General features: G+C 31.1%; 2 protein-coding genes across 6 annotated transcripts; one reads left to right on the forward strand and one right to left on the reverse strand.

Moving 5' to 3' along the window:
- Positions 1–228: 228 nt before the first annotated feature.
- LOC145118877 (Leucine-rich repeat (LRR) family protein) lies at positions 229–7855 on the forward strand. Of its 5 annotated transcripts, XM_079054540.1 has the most exons (7): positions 475–588; positions 884–1005; positions 1146–1300; positions 1404–1621; positions 1709–2789; positions 2873–2953; positions 3061–3144. In XM_079054540.1, exons 3-7 carry the CDS (start codon positions 1210–1212, stop codon positions 3117–3119), a joined length of 1530 nt encoding a protein of 509 aa, XP_078910666.1. In that variant the 5' UTR covers positions 475–588; positions 884–1005; positions 1146–1209; the 3' UTR covers positions 3120–3144. The 5 variants fall into 5 exon arrangements, with proteins under 5 accessions (XP_078910665.1, XP_078910663.1, XP_078910662.1 ...); XM_079054539.1 differs by lacking the exons at positions 884–1005; positions 3061–3144 and adding an exon at positions 7313–7855 and having other exon boundaries at positions 229–588; XM_079054537.1 differs by lacking the exons at positions 884–1005; positions 3061–3144 and adding an exon at positions 6484–6782 and having other exon boundaries at positions 229–588.
- LOC145118876 (long chain acyl-CoA synthetase 4-like) lies at positions 3731–9739 on the reverse strand. The gene is made up of 18 exons (XM_079054535.1): positions 9387–9739; positions 8598–8661; positions 8418–8507; positions 8186–8291; positions 7979–8055; positions 7766–7805; positions 7602–7696; positions 7358–7525; positions 7144–7254; positions 6993–7080; positions 6843–6909; positions 6676–6751; positions 6471–6588; positions 6104–6352; positions 5098–5237; positions 4815–4997; positions 4584–4703; positions 3731–3933 (listed from the first exon to the last, which is right to left on the reverse strand). The coding sequence occupies exons 1-18, from the start codon at positions 9536–9538 to the stop codon at positions 3892–3894; spliced, it is 1986 nt and encodes a 661-aa protein (XP_078910661.1). The 5' UTR covers positions 9539–9739; the 3' UTR covers positions 3731–3891.
- Between the last annotated feature and the right edge of the window lie 8020 nt (positions 9740–17759).

Here is a 17759-nt window from a genome sequence, read left to right on the forward strand (position 1 = left end):
CTATCAACGTTACCGTTTTCTAAAAATGAAAACCGACAGAAATATACACATCTAAACGCGTTTTTTAATTTTTTAAAACTGAAAATTAAAAATGAATAAGTTTTAACTAAACGCGTTTTCTAAATTTTCCAATAAAAATGATAAAACAAAAACGAAAAAGAAAAAACTAAAAACTAAAAATGAAACCTGTTTTTCATAACAAAAAAATCGCTGCCGTGTATAACTAATTCGTAATTCCATTTCTTACCGAGCGAAGATAAAATAGTCGGTCGTCTTCCCCAATCTGGTTTTTGATCTAATCGTCCTAAGTCCTTACAAACAGACAGATACGTAATAGGAAGTCTGTCCGAGATCAAAAGAAAAATTCAATTTAGTGAAAATGGCGGATCATAGTTTGGTTATAGAAGCAGGAGGAGAACTGGAGAGTCCTCTTGTTCGTCGGTGCATCGAAGCGGCAACACAAAGCGCAGACGCCGTAGAGATGTGGCGGAGACAGCGTCGGACGCTCGAACGCTTGCCATCTCAACTCGCTGAAGCTTTACTCCACCGGCTTCTCAGCCGCCGCCTCCTATATCCATCTCTTCTCGAGTAAGTTTCTCGATCACTTTGTAGCATTCTGCCCTCTAAATTTCTTATTATATGTCTTTGTAACAAATAGACGCCATTAGTATTCGATATTAAGCGAAGTTAAGTAGGAATATAGTTATGCTGAAATCGTTATTTGATTTGAAGATATATGCGTATTTAGAATCTTAGATCCACAATAGACTAATGATCCGTATAGTTTTAGTATGATATCTATTGAAAATATTGTTGGAAGCAAGTTCTATTACATTGTATCTTTCGTAATACTGAAACGCCTGCACTTATTTACTCTTGTAAGTTGTTGAACATGGCAAGTCACGACGCATAAAACCGATCTTTCTCCAGTGAGTGTAGCAAGATTATGAACTAATTACAGGAGATCATGCTTGATTTTGAGAGTGAAGGAGAGAATCAATGATGGCAAGTGCTAACAAGTCCTTCACTACTTGTTCTCTGTATTGTCTTTTGGTGCTCTTCATTCTCAAGTTTATGTTACTCGGAAGTCCAAACTCAAACCTATTGAACTTATTGATTTATGTCGTTTTCAATGTCATGTGTAGAGTGTTCAAATACAATGTAGAGAAGGTTGATCTGAGAGGTGAAAGCTCTGTTGATGCAGAATGGATGGCATATCTTGGTGCCTTTCACTTCTTGTACTCTTTAAATGTTTCCGAATGTCATAGAATCAACAGTTCTGCACTTTGGTCTCTCTCAGGTAATATGCAATATACGTTCTTTCTTTTGCCTTTTTTTTTTTTTTTTTTTTAAAACCTGTTGTTTCATTAATACACTCTTTCATGTTTTGTATCTTGCTTCAGGTATGAATCATTTAAAGGAGGTGGATCTTTCTAGATGCTCTAAAGTCAATGATGCTGGCATTAAACATCTTCTCTCCATTCGAACCATTGAAACGTTATGCATATCAGAAACAAGCGTCACCACAAATGGTGTCACACTTCTCTCATCACTCAAAAAATTATCCAAGTTGGAATTGGGAGGCTTGTTTATTACCGATACTGCCCTTGTATCTCTTCGGGTATTCTTTTCCTTTCTTCACTAAAAAATTAACCAAATTGAAAGTTACCCTTTTAAGGTTTTGACAAATTATCATTCATCTTTTTAGGTTTTGACAAATTTACAACACCTTGATATATGGGGAAGTGATGTAACAAACGAAGGCGCATCTATTCTTGTCAAATTCCCAAATCTAAACTTTCTAAATCTCGCGTGGACAAAAGTGACAGTATTGCTAAATTTGCCCTCCATTACATGCCTAAACATGAGCAATTGTAATATACATTCTATCTTTAAAGGAGGATTCAATGACAATGACAATAAGGCGACATTAAAAAAGTTAATTCTTTCGGGAACTTCATTTAAAGATGTTACAAAAGCCTTTTCATATTTCGATCCCATCTGTCTATCTTTTGTAGACTTATCAAACTCCTCTCTTCGCGACCTATCTTTTTTGCTATCCATGAAAGCCCTAGAAAATTTAGATCTGAGTGGGAACTTAATTGGGGATGATTCGGTTGAATTTATCGCATCTGTCGGGGCAAATTTGGAAACTTTGAATCTCAGCAATACGAGAGTGACATCAGCAGGAGTTGGAATCCTTGCTGGACATGTTCCCAAACTTGAGACTATATCATTGTCCTACACACCTATCGATGATCTTGCTATCTCATACATTGCCATGATACCTTCACTGAAAGCTATTGACATAAAGGCTACATATGTGACAGGTGTCGACTCCTCATTGGAAGTTCTTGGAAACCTCAAGAATTTGGAAAAATTAAATCTTGAAGAAACCCCACTTAAGGATGAAGGAGTGGGCTCGATTTCAAACTTTAAAAAACTTAGCCATTTGTCTCTTAGAAGCAGTTTTTTGACAGATGTCTCGTTGCAGTATTTGACATCTGTCACAAAGTTAAAAACTCTGAGCATTCGAGATGCGATTTTAACAAACGCGGGAATTGACTGCTTTAACCCTCCACCATTTCTAAAATCACTGGATTTGACGGGATGTTGGCTGTTGACCAACGATGTTATATTTCCATTTGTTGAGAGGCATCCTGGAATTAAAATAAGGCATGAACTTGTGTGTGATTTTGAAGAAGCGAAACATACATCACCTTTGCAAACAAGTGTGAGGAGAAGATTTTCATCATCACCACTTAAATATGAAATGTCTGCCATTATAGGTATGATTTTTAAGTTGATATTGTAGACTTGGAAACTGTTGATTTTTATTTGTAATTTTCTTTAAATATGAAATGTATGACAGATGAGAGGTTGAAATATAGCAGAGCAGAATTACTATCAATGCAGTTTGCATCCATGGCAATTGTTCCTCCCAGTGGTTCAGGTATGTCAATGTCACCCGAGTAGAAAAATATTATTGTATATGTTGAAACAAAGAAAATCCTTTTTAAGTTTGTAAGCATAATAAAAGCTTTTTTTTTGTCAAAAAAGTAAACAAATGCGAAGAGTATTATGTTCCTATGAGAAGGTTGGTCTGTTGTTTTTCATAAAGACATTGAGGTATTGTTCTTTTAATTTGTTGATCGTTATTATTGATTAGTTGATGTGGATCGTGTTTCATATCTGACCATATATTATTTACACAAGTTCAAAATTTTCTTAAAGGAGTTGGACATGTACAAAATTATATGTTTTGATGTATAATCCAATTTGTTCACTAATCTGATTTTTAAAGTTGTTGGCTGATAGGTTTTTATTGAAAAATCTGGGTATGCCATGTCAAAAGCGTGATTATAGGTCTAAATGAATGATTTCTGTATATACTATTTAATCCTTTTGTTAGCTATATATATATATATATATATATATATATATATATATATATATATATATATATATATAATGTAAACTAAATTGCATTGCATATTTATGTTTTAAATTTTTATTCATTGTAAAATAGAATTTTAGAAAGATATTTTAAAATTTGATTTAACTATTTAAGCAAAAATGTTAGGATCAACTGGAGATTGCCAAATCAAATCAGACCCTTTTTAAGTTAAGGGATCTGGGTTAACATCGGTTAGGACAGACCTTCAAGCAAGCGATTAGTAATTATTAAGATTCTGAGAAAAATAAAGATGGAATAATTAATTACATGTTTAATTAGATATAAATTAATAAAATAAACAAAGATCCATGAAATTGTTTTCATAAACATTATGTCAAAAGAATAGCAAAATACAAAGAAAGGGATATGTTATTTAAATAAATAGGAAGGAAACCCTTTAACTTTAAGGAAAAGGGAAAAGCCCAAACTTCACTTCACTTGTTATTAAGGCTCTTGTACATATCATCAATGGTACTCTGCCAACAAAGATCAGTCATATAATTAAATAACATTTTGTACCTTATACAATAAAATCATCTCTTATGTACTTTACTTGAGCTGTCAATGTAGGCAGTAGTGTACTTTATATTTTAAGCACAGTAGCAACATATTACCCATAATAGCAAACATACTCTTATTTTTTAGAATGTGCTATATTTTACACATAATAGCAACATACTTTCATTTTTTTTTACTGATAATAGAGTTGTAAGTAAGCATGTCAAAAGTTTGAGGTTAGATATTGCCATTATTGAGGAACATGTAATTAAGTTGCTATAATATAAAGTATATTATTGCCTAAATGGATAGCTAGAATAGTTTGACATGTTATTTTACAGTCGATTTTTCTTCCAAAATCATTGCTTCTTAGAATAAACAATTACCTATACAATTAGTTAAAGTTGTATCATGCTATAAGATGAAGAATAACCTATATCATATTATTCTATAATTAACTGAGTCTGAATGACATCAGCAAATAATAAATAAAACACGTAGTTGTATGGGTGGTGTTTAGCCATACACAATAATTTCAATAATTTATGCTTTAGATGGTTGTACCGTACAACTGTATAAAACATAATTTGTTGTGTATGGCTAAAAATTGTTGTGTACGATTACATACCTGATAATATTTAAGCAACTGGGGACGTTTCTTCTTAAAAGTTGGGGTCAAAAGGTCACGATCCATGTCAAAAGGTACAGGCTCAAGGTGTACAGCCTTAATAAATTCAAACCCTTTTAACTGCAAAATTAAATAAAAATAAAAATAAAAATAGTAGTTTTTTTTTTCTTAATAATAGTTAATATATAAATAATGAAGCTTAAAATAAATAGAGTAGAGGACAAGACAAACCTTTTTCTCTTTTCCAATTCTATTAAGCTCTCCCAGTATATAATCTTTAGCCTTGGGATTTCCACATAAAGAAGTAAAATCCTCTGATAAATTATTCCCAGACGCCCAGTTTTCAACAGCATGTTTATTTGGGATTACAACAGCAACAAGATACGACTCAAAGCTATTCCCATACACCCATATCTGATTTTTTATTATTAGAAACAAAAATGTGAATATAAATTCGCAATTAAATCATATGATAATGATATAGTATAGCAAACAAAATAAAAAAAATAAATACCTCATCAACAGCAGGAACAAGTCCATAAATGTTCTCCAAGTTTTCAACAGCCACATATTCTCCTTGTGACAGCTTAAAAATGTTTTTCTTGCGGTCGATTACTTTCATGCTTCCATCTGGTTGCCACTCACCAATATCACCTAAAACATGGCATGCATGCTCAAATCAAATCACATGTTTTTTTAGAGTTAATTAATCACACAATTGACAACAAATAGGAAGTTAAATATCAAAAATTGACCATATTTTCAACATTTATCACTAGATGACCATCTATCTATCTTGCAAAAAGAAAGGTTTTCTAATTAGGTAAATTACTTTTTCCTAACATCATATTTTGCGATTTTTTTTTCTTGTGGAAATGACCAGTTTTTCACAAAAAAATAATATTCTTTCGTGAAAAAACTGTTATTTCACTGAAAACGGTCGTTAATTCACAAAATTACCTTTTCTGACATCATATTTCATGAAAAATTACATAACTTTTCGCAGAAAGCGTTCCATGAAACGCAGAAAGCGTATCATTTCATGGAGAAAAAAACCCCACAAAATTAGGTAAAATCAGTATACATTTGAAATGTAAGCAAACATAGTTACATTAAAATCTGTTAAGGTGTTTGTCTTCTTAAGCTTAAGACCAATAATTTTCACATTAAATTTAGCCAAACACCATAACCAGTTTTATTTATATTTTCAAGAAAGATTTATGTTAGCCAATTTCAAGATTTTTTTTTTTTTTAATTTCATGAAAATAACATTTTTTCATGAAAAAAGACTGAAAATCCGAATTTCGCAAAAGAAAAAAACAAATTCACAAAATATGATGGTGGAGTGGAGACCACTTAAAAAACAATTCTGCTATGGGTTTTTTTTTTTTTTTTGGTGTGTGTAAAATAAATACTTCTTTTGTGATACATGTTTAAGATAAGGTCATTTTTTATGATTAACTTTATTTTTGATTGGTCTCTAATCAAAGTAATATTAAATCTATAGTCGGATGCGTTACCTGTATGAAACCAGCCATCAATCAAGACCTCTTTTGTGAGGTCTTGACGTTTATGGTACCCCAAAAACAAAGTATCTCCCCTTATGCATATCTCTCCACGTGGCGGCATACTTGAAACAGCATCATAATTCATTTCAGGAACAGACTCCAAACGGGCATCCAGGTTTGGTACTGGCGGGCCCACCGTTCCCACCATGCTCATCTGATTTGGCAGCGACACAAATGATCCAGCACATGTTTCCGTCAATCCTACGTGGCACCATTTCAACAATTATCATAAACTACATGGATTGGATTATCATAGTTAATTAATCATATCATATCATATAAATATATAATAATAAACCAAAAATCTATTTGTTTCTACCATATCCTTGTAGGACGTGGCAGCATGCAACCACTTTGAGAAAGCTTTCCACATGTGGCGCGAGTGGAGCAGCGCCAGATAGGATGATGCGGACCCTGCCACCTAGACTTTGCTTGACCTGTGGAAAATGAAATGTGGGAGATAATGAGAGTGGGCCCCACCATACGTTTGCATTGTATGTTAAGGAGTTGATGTCTCGTGTGACCTTAGTGAAAACAAGTTTGTCACTCAATATAGATGCCTCTTCATGTTTACTTCCGCCCTTCATGTTATGCAACTTACTGCATATCATCATTAATCGATGCAGATAATGAAGATATTTATAACTTTTTTTGCAAAAAATAAAGAATTGTTTGTTGTTGGAAGACTCACTAAGAGTAGGCGAGATTAAACAGTTTATATTTGAAGTAACTCCCTGAAGAAACCTTATGCTGCAAACCTAATATTATAATAAAAGAAATCAGTTATGTGAAATTCAGTTCCCAAATATTGAAAATTTACGAATGAAGGCAAAATAAATACCTGAATAAATTCTCTCCAAGACTCGAGGAACAGCACAAAAAATAGTAGGTTTTAGCTCCCCAATGTCTTCAATCAGTAATTTAACATCCTGGATATATTTATAGCTTGATGAATCTATTCTATTGAGATATAAAAAGATCATTTTACTTACCCCTCTCCAAAATCCTATTGAAGCCCCATGATATATAAAACATTCTTCAATCACCCGATCAAATATATGCGCTAGAGGTAGAAACGAGAGATACACATCACTTGAAGTCAACTGTAATTCCCGAAGTCAAAATTTCAAAATCTTATATTTTTTCTTATTATCTAAACAGGTGTTGAATCCACTCACTGAAAGGGTATAGAGTAATAGAACTCACTGCTTCATTACAAGACTCTAGCAAACGCCGGACGCCAGCTGTCAGTGTGACTATGTTCTTATTGGAAATCAGAACACCCTTAGGATCACCCGTTGTTCCACTCGTGTACATGATTGTACAAATGTCATCTTTGTCCTTCACTGACAGATCAAACTTTTTGTTTTCACCCTTCAACCCAATAAGACATACACACAATAATCAGAAACAGTCTCATATAAAAAAAAACAAAAACAAAAAAACTTACCAGTGACAAAAACTCATCCCATGAATGTATTGCCAAACCAAATTTACTGAATTGTTCCCTTTGTTCAGGAGTAAATTGTCCAAAGCTCACAATTGCTAGAGGAAGTGGAGAAATATTAGTATATCTTACGAATGTTCCAAAAATAGACACTGTAAGTAACTTACTTTTCAGATGTTCTCCAGCTTTCGGAAATGTTTTTAACAACTGAACCAACAAACAGATGTTACTGATAAGTTGATAAATCTTTTAAGATATATAGATTTTGTTTTCTACGGTGTATAAGAACTTAATTTCTATAAAACAACACCTGAAAGAATTGCTAATAGATGACCTCCTATGTAAATGTAATGAGAATCTTAATGAATGCAAATAATTACCTCGTTAATCTTTTTTTCTTCTACAAAAGCAATTGTAACCTCAGCATGACATATGATAAATTCAATTGCACCAGCACCTACATAAAACAGATCATTTAAAATCTACATTACCTCAATCCTATAATACATATGTATGAAATAACAGTAAAAAAAGAAAGGGTTTGATTGGAATTAAAGATATATAAGAAGAACCATTGAAGTAGTTACCTAATGTATCATATAATGGTACACAGTACAAGCCATGAGCATTACATGCCTCCATGCTGATTATCCATTCTGTGCAATTGGAACCATAAATACCACACTTTCCTCCCTAACATCACCAATTAATGTTTGTAATTGTAAGCAAGCATGAACATATAAGTAAATGGAATGAAATACAGATCCCAGAATGTGTTATAGAATTAGAAACTATAATAGGAAGGTGAAGGTCACCTACTGGCTCAACTCCACAAGCACGTATAGCATTCCCAAGCTGTATCACTTTGTCATATACTTGTTTGTAAGTCAACCACACATACTTCCCATGCTGCCAATTGAAAGACAGAAACATAAAAATTAAAATCTCACACTCTGACAGATAGAGAACAGTATCATGATTACAGTTGAAGTATTATACCTTTCCATTGACAAACTCACGGGTCCCAAGCATTTTGTTATCCGGATATTTCTCCACAGCAAGGCTGCAACATGTCCAAACAAACATTTTAAAAGATCCTAAAAGAAAGGGCATACAACTCTCATTATATGTACAAAGGTGTTTCTAGTTTATATGGTTGGCATATATACTATACAGGTGTAGAAAAGGACTCGAACAAGCTATCTAGAATTCCAGTATTAATGCATTTTCACAACTTTCCTTGTTTCAATCAATCGGTTTGAAAGTGTATCAAGTCAAAACCTTAATATAGAGTCACAGATTAGTTATGCCAAGTTCAACTAAATGCATATTAGAGCACTAATGTAGGAGAAAAAAAGTTTTTGATACAAGAGGCTCCAAATCCAATTTCAAATCACGAATGCCATATGATGTTCCAAGTTCTTTACAAAATCGAAAGATTTGTTGACGTTTCATATCATCTCATCTAGCTTTTCGATTCTCATAAACCGTACTTCTTGCCAAATGCAATGCAAACATTAGGTTAGGAAGAATGAGGTTGTGCAAAAGATGCTTAGAACCATGGCCTATTTGCATTTGTGTCTACGGTTTGTCCAAAATTACTCATCCTCGGAATGAAATCTAGGTAATGTGCTTCGAAATTTTATTACTATGAAGCAAGTATATGACATCAATCGTAACGAACGACATGCACGATCACATTGATCCGTCTACGTTAATTGAAACGATAAGCAGATTTATCAAATACATAATTCAACGAAAAAAGTGCAAATCTAAATAAACGCTCACCGGAAAATATCCCAACATGAATTCAAACCATCAATCGGAGGCGGAAAACCGTCTTTAGCGAACACACTACGGTAAACAGGTCCCATAGACGGCTTTCCATCTTTCGCCTCTTTCGCCGGCTCAACCTCTACTATAAATTTCTCCGGCTCCATTCTCTAATCGCACAATTGAATATATAACAGCGACTTATTGGTGATCGGCGGCGGCGGAGATAGTTAATGCAAGTAGGTTGTAGGTGGCGACGGGGGGAAGGAGGGTGACGGAGAGAGATTTTCTGATCATAACAAATTTCTCTCAGATAATTCTGATCGTAACAAACTTGTGACACTTGTCAAAATCCATGAAACTTTCCATTAATTAGTAATTACTAATTAGTTAATTCATAGAAAACTGGTGACATGCTTAACTAATATCCACGAATCACATTTCTTAAAGAATGTTTTAATCACATTCCTAATTTCCTAGGTATATTATCAAAAGTTGTTTTTAATTATTTGGTGATACAATTTATTTTACTCTAGTTTTTGTAATTGCATATCACAACCTTCCTAATAAACCGAACAATTTACCTTTCTATAAGAAATATCGTAAAAACTTACACAATTTGTTGTACACGTATTCTTAATGCACTGTCCAAAATTCACGTTGTATTAATATTTATGAATTGATGAGACAACAACGTAGGGTTTGTTGTGGTGGGGACATCAAACAGGATGGGGTTATGCTAGATGATAATAACGCCTGGCTCACAGTGATTTTGGAAAAAGAAAAGTCAAGACTGGAGTGGTTTAGGACTGTTTGGTCTTGGTCTAATTTAGACCCATGGTATCGTGTTGGTCTCTGATATCATGTACGTATTGAATGGTCTTATTGCAGTCTCAAGTTGGTCCAAAGACGGATCGTTTCGGTCTTGGACCGATCTAGAAACCTAGTTAGAGTTGGTCTAAGGTGGTCTGAATCCACATACGGATCCGGATCCAGATCCGGATCTGGATCCAACTCAACGGTCATTTTTTGAATGTAACGACAATAAAACGGTCCGTGTAGAGCGGTCTCTACAACTATAAAGAGCATCTTCCCTACTATCCCTAAGACGAAAATACCCCGATTGATTGGACTTTTTTTTTCTTTCACGAGTCGGACTGGAGTTTCTGGAGTTTACGGATAAATGTCTCTCAGCCAATGAGCCAAAGGTTGAGCGTTCATGTCTTCATTGTGGACGAAATGTGTAAATTTAAGAGTAAAGTAGTGTGTGCATGTGTAAGCCGTTCTAAATATTATCAAGCAACAACGATGTTATCACAAACTTATTTTCCAACATCTAACGTTGTCTTAATTAATATTTGTGAAATATTTAAAACATTGATGGTTTAGATACGTTAGATTTTTTTAGAATGACGACACACTATCTAATATTCTCTTAAACTACACCATTGTCTGTGACAATAACAATTACATGACTTGAATTTGTTAGATGCCCAATCAGATGTTATTATTGAAGAAATGACAACACTTATAAAATCTATTGACATTTTTTCATAAAATTTTCATGATTCATTCAACAGTAAATCTTTTTGTAAATTTTAAAGGTGTAATTGAGAGTATAACTATTATCAGTCAACTTATGGTTCAAAATGAAATTGAAATAAACAGAAATATAAATTTTTTTGAACATTATATTAAACAGTTTTATAATATATATGTTAATAAATACTCGACTTGAGACGCAAGTTATGAATCACGAGCATCTGTCTCGACGCTACCGACTTATCAAAATAGTTATTCTTCACGGTCACTCGGTTTAATGAGTACCGACACATCATGGTTTAGACGAATTTCCAATTTATAAAGCAACCCACTATGTTAGGGATGAACTTTTTAACCGAAAAAATGAACCGAAACATGAACCGATTGGTACTATTCGGTCAGGTTTTCGATTCCTCTAATCCATAAGTTTTGATTTTTGATTCTTTTAGTTCCGGTCCGATTCGGCCGATTCTACTACCGAACACCTTTTTAAATAACACATTTCCTAGTAAAACCGAACCGAAACTGGTTGGAACCAGTTAGTTATATTCGGTCTGGTTTTTGGTTCCTCATTCACTCCTTAAACGATTTTCGATTCTTCCAGTTCCACTTCGGTTCAAGCTAGTTCCAAACCGCTTTATATCCCTACACTATGCTTATTATTTATGTAATTGTCGAAGAATCATCAAATTTGGATATTTAAGTGGTAGCAACAAAATATTTTGGTAAATATAAAATCATTGTGCGATGTCTAGGGATGTATTGATAACATTAGTGCAAACGTAGTTACAGAAAAAAAAACATGTTTACGTAGCCTTCTTAGTGAGCTTCTGCTCACGAAAACCACTCTTGTGTTTTGTGATACCATTAGTGCAATCTACACATCGACCAATCTGGTCCAACATCAATGAAACAAACACATCAAAATCGACGTCCATTTTGTTCGTGACAAGGTGGTCATAGGACATATTCATGTTCTTCATGTCCCATCCTCATCAAAGTACGCAAACATGTTCAACAAAGAGATTCCTACATCTCTCTTCCAGGAGTTCAGATCGAGTTAAACATTTGATCTTTTTATATAATAAATATAATAGAAACTTATTTAACAAAACAAAAAAAAAAATTAAAATGTTAAAGAATGCTCTAACAATAATAACAACGTGAGTGTCACATATATTGGTTTACCCCACATTTGGTTAAAATAAATTGGCAAAATTACTACAACAAATTGGTTTAGGGTTTGCATCCCACTCCAAGCATTTTTGTAATTTCACAAAATAACGACTAACATTTCCCCACAACCTATATTGGTTGTAAAAGCCATTGTAATTTCTTGTTCTAAAACATTGTATTTTTTTTATTATTTTTTTTATATTGCTTGTAAAACCTGTTAATGTAAACACTCAAATGCCTTGTTTACCCTTTCAAATTTGATTCAAATGAATGGGTAAATCAAGGTTATTAAGATCAAAATCTAATATATGATCGTTTTTTGTTCTGTAAGATAGTGATCGTAAAATCGAATCGGATCGTAAGATCCTACCAAAAACATTTTAGAACATAAAAAATACATATTCGTCCATCAGTTAACAATAAATACATTAAAACATAAAAAAAAATATTTCTAATACATTATTTAATGATAAATAATACAAAAAGGTTATATTATGTAGTTAGACCAAGAAATATATATATATATATATATATATATATATATATATATATATATATATATATATATATATATATATTGATACATCCAATAATTTGGATGACGAGTCCCCTGTAGAAACTAGAGATGAAAGATAGATAAACAAGACAATATTGAGACAATTTTCTGCTTAATTCTTAATCAAAATGCAGGTTACAATTTATAGAAATCTAAACCTACTTGCTAACTAAAATTAAGGAGAACATGCATACTGGAATTAAATCGTGAGTCCTAACCTAATGCAATAAACTTTTAGTGGCAATTGAATATGACCAAGTCTTTATGCATGTGACTTGACCACTCTTCTAGTTTGACTCATGCACATGGAATGTGTATGTATATATATATATATATATATATATATATATATATATATATATATATATATATATATATATATATATATATATATATATATAGAGAGAGAGAGAGAGAGAGAGAGAGAGAGAGTCAAGATCAAATAAGAAGGAAATTTTTAGTAGGAAGGTAAGAAGTTTTTTTTTTCTACATATTTTTTTAACGAACAAACAAAATGAATCATTAAATGATTCATTTGTAAGATGATTCAAAAAAAAAATTCCTAAAAAAACATATTTATGATTCATTTTTAAGTAAATTAAGAAAAAATTCACTATTATGACAATTTTAGTGAATAACAACAAAATCATTGTATAAATGAATCATCGAGATGTTTTTTTGAATTTTTTTTTGTGAATCATGTTATTTTTGATTCATTTATTTTGTTCGTCAATATATATATATATATATATATATATATATATATATATATATATATATATATATATATATATATATAGAGAGAGAGAGAGAGAGAGAGATAAGTTCAAATGTTTCTCACATCTATTGTGTGCTAGAATGCACCAATAAGAATTTAGTAAAAAATATATGTATATTAAATGATATCCATACTTATAATTCATTTTTATGGAAACTAATTAAATTCGTCATTAATGTCAACAATAATATTCTTTCAGAATGAATTCGTATCTAAAATAATGAGAGTGTATTTTATTAGAATGCACTATCGTTTTTCATATTTTATACAACTTTATTGTATTTTAAGTTAGTGAGTACTGAAACAAAAAACGAACATATACATAAAAACCTAGATACGAATTCATTCTGAAAGAATGTTATTGATGATATTAATGACAAATTTAATTATTTTCTATAAAAAGAGAATTATAATTATGGATATCATTTAATATACATACAATTATGAAAATTATTTAATATCTATCTTTATTTAATTAAATAATTATTTAATATTACTAAATTTCTATTGGTACATTCTAGCACAATAAATATAATAAACACATTAACCTAGTCCTATATATATATATATATATATATATATATATATATATATATATATATATATATATATATATATATATATATATATATTAACAATCGTATGATCTTACGATACTACCGCAAGCCTATTGAAAAACAATCCAAATAAGACTGTGATCGATTTACTTAGGTGGAATTGTAGGATCGTACGATCCTACGATCATGACAATGATTTTACATAAAATCTAAACCGAACCCATTTATGAAGAAGTACTTTAAACTGTATTTCTTCAAATATACCAAATTGTCTTTGATTATATAAAATGGATCTACAAAATTTTATATTTTTAATAAATAACTTGTTAATCATTAAAAACAAGAGTTATGCGCCAAACCTTTTAAAAAACAAGAGCTATGTACCAATCGATTAAACAACAGCTGGTATGTCAGCATGAAAATGACATTGTCAACACTTTACTATTAAATTTCATAGCACCAATCATGCTCCATTTCGATCTTTAAATAACATTTGAAAATATTGCACATAACCAAACAACAATATATACATTTATAATCGAGATTTATATATTAATTTTTAAATCTTAAGAAAAGATGAATATCATGAAGTTATAATTTTGTATTGTAAAATCCATATGTTTTTACCATTTTTTAATAATTAGATAACGATATTGCACCTACGTATCTCTTCAGTTTGGTAATGCATGAAAGATTTTGGTAGCACAGCAATCTTGACTTTAGATATTAAAATATATATGTTTTTTTTTTCAATAAAATAGAACATTTTGTTTCATTTGAGAAAAAAAAGGTAATAATATAATATAACTATCAATATGAATTACCATGAATCTCAATGACCAAGAATTGACAATGGACATAATAGTAAGTATAAATACACATAAGTTTGCGGAAAGATTTCATTTTATGAATTATGCAATGAATTTCAAATCAGTCATATCTTGCTCAGACAAATAAATAGAGTTGAGGTTATAGTTAAAGTCGTAGTAGAAAACAGAAATAAATAGTTATGGTAAACACGAAGGATCTAAATGAAATATGTTCTTTTCCTATATATGTTTATAAAAAAACACTTAACTAAGTTTTCTTTTTTTGCAAAATAAGATATATATATATATATATATATATATATATATATATATATATATATATATATATATATATATATAACCAACATCCAACAAGATAATAAAATAAGTTACTATTATATTATGATCCTGTCTTATAAATATGTAAAAATAAAAGTTTTTATAACATATTTATATTATTTGTAATTATAATAGATAATTTTAACTTGACTATATACATTGTTTAGCTATAACTAACAATTTTTTATTTACTAAAAATATAAATAATATACATTTTTAATTATTTTTGAAAAAAATAAATCTGAATTACCATGAATCTCAATGACCAAAAATTGGCAATGGACATGGTAGTAAGTATAAATACACATAAGTTTGCGAAAAGATTTCCTTTTATTAATTATGCAATGAATTTCAAATCAGTCATATATTGCTCAGACAAATAAATAGAGTTGATGTTATAGTTAAAGTCGTAGTAGAAAACAGAAATAGATAGTTATGGTAAGCACGTAGGATCTAAATGAAATATGTTCTTTTTATACATATGTTTATAAAAAAACAGTTAACTAAGTTTTCTTTTTTGCAAAATAAAAGATATATATATATATATATATATATATATATATATATATATATATATAACCAACTGTCCAACAAAACCACTTGGGTTGTGGTGACTTGGTAAGACATGTGGAAGATATGGTGGATAACCTATTGACCTATGTTCAAATCCTGGCACCACTCAGCCTTTGTGGCCATGGAGGTTCGCCTGCAGTGACTTCAGGGCATGAGGCAAAGCCTCATGTTTGCAGCAGAGGATTAGTCGGTGCGCGAAAGCTGGACCGGAAACCCTCGTTAGGGAAGTTCCCTTTCAAAAAAAAAAAACTGTCCAACAAGATAATAAAATAAGTTACTATTATATTATGATCCCAACTTATAAATATGTAAAAATAAAACTTTTTATAACATACTTATATTATTTGTAATTATAATAGATAATTTTAACTTGACTATATACATTGTTTAGCTATAACTAACAATTTTTTATTTACTAAAAATATAAATAATATACATTTTTAATTATTTTTGAAAAAAATAAATAAGTAATATTACAGATTTTAACAATACTCCATGATAAAATGATAGAAAATCACCTTTTAAGAAAATTAACAAAAAGAAACAAATTTACGACATAACACAAATGCGGCCTATGTGTCAAGAATATACATAGATGTGTATATACTAACATCTCCACGTAGTTGAAACGAGATATGATAATCTAACGTTTCAACAAGATCTAAACTTATTAAAAAGACAAGTAGCCATTTGGCAAAGATATTTTCATACTGAGATGATGACGATACATGAAGAGCACAAACTTGCCCCATGACGACTTTGTCTTGGACAAAGTGAATATCAACCTTATTATGTTTAGTACATTGATGTTAAAATGATTGATAGACAGGGACACAAACATTAACCGCTATGATAAAATGTTAAAAAATAATATTCCATGAATATCTTTTCACATCCATTATCAATCTATGAGATTATAACTTACACAAATGGGTTGGTGGACACAAAGCCTATGGGACGAGAATATACATAGACGTGTTATACTAACATCGGGATCGGTGTAGCATTGGACAATCTGGTATAATTTACCTTTTTTTACATTGTATAAGAGTTAACCGTATAACCTTGTTTATATATATATATATATATATATATATATATATATATATATATATATATATATATATATATATATATATATATATATATCTCAAAATTCACAATTACTTGTTCTCAATGATGAATCTACAGAACTCAACCTCGACGATGTCGACGAACAAGGTGTAACAAATGTCGAACTTTCCGGCGTATTCCTACACACCGAACAAGTTGCGTTCAACTTAAGGCACTCGTCTATACATTCAAAATGGAAATAGTGATTGCATTCCGAGATTATCCTCAACAAATCTTTAGGTTAGTGATAGAAAGACATATAACACAAGTAGCATCATCGTTAGGCAATCTACAACTTTCTCCAAGAACGGTTTTAATATAGGACTCGATTGTGCGCCCATCTAAGCCCGTTCTTGAGGCCAATTGTGGGATGATTCTGATTGAGGAAACTTCAATGCTTTGGTTACAAGTGTTGTTATAGCTTTTGAAGGTTTGTATTGATCAGATACACTTCAAGTATGAATGACAAAGAACGAACTAACTAAGCAAAGATTAAACAAAAAAACAAAGAACTAACTAAGCAAAGTAATCACAAAGATGCTTTCACTAATAAAGAATGTTCTCACCAAGAGAACGAAGGTCATAAAGATGGTCACCAAGACATACATTAGGGTTTCACCCTAATGTTGAATATATACGATTATAATGTAACATCCTAAAAATCATGACCAAAAATTTCATTTTTAAATCATTAAGTAAAACCATGTTTATCAAATCTTTTCATCAAACATAATCAATATCTCAAAACATCATAATCAGAGTATCAAAATATCAGAGTAAAACGTCCCAGACTAAAACATTATGGTGTGTGTGCCATGCAGTCATCCCGAGTTCCTCCCTCCGCTACTGGAAGTACCTGAAACCAAAACTGAAAACCGTAAGCACGAAGCTTAGTGAGTTCCCCATACTACCACATACCATACACATAACCACATACTGGGCCCC

The sequence above is a fragment of the Lactuca virosa genome, chromosome 6 (assembly GCF_052849685.1).
Source record: "Lactuca virosa cultivar CGN04683 chromosome 6, Lactuca_virosa_CGN04683_v6, whole genome shotgun sequence".
NCBI classification, from domain to species: Eukaryota; Viridiplantae; Streptophyta; class Magnoliopsida; order Asterales; family Asteraceae; genus Lactuca; species Lactuca virosa.

Coding starts and splice junctions, on each gene's coding strand:
- LOC145118877 (XM_079054536.1), top strand. CDS start 380: ATGGCGGATCATAGTTTGGTTATAGAAGCAGGAGGAGAACTGGAGAGT. Junction 589..1,145: donor CTATATCCATCTCTTCTCGA/GTAAGTTTCTCG, acceptor TGTCATGTGTAG/AGTGTTCAAATACAATGTAG. Junction 1,622..1,708: donor CTGCCCTTGTATCTCTTCGG/GTATTCTTTTCC, acceptor TCATCTTTTTAG/GTTTTGACAAATTTACAACA.
- LOC145118876 (XM_079054535.1), bottom strand. CDS start 9,538: ATGGAGCCGGAGAAATTTATAGTAGAGGTTGAGCCGGCGAAAGAGGCG. Junction 7,255..7,357: donor TAGAGTCTTGTAATGAAGCA/GTGAGTTCTATT, acceptor CGGGAATTACAG/TTGACTTCAAGTGATGTGTA. Junction 6,353..6,470: donor CCACGTCCTACAAGGATATG/GTAGAAACAAAT, acceptor GGTGCCACGTAG/GATTGACGGAAACATGTGCT.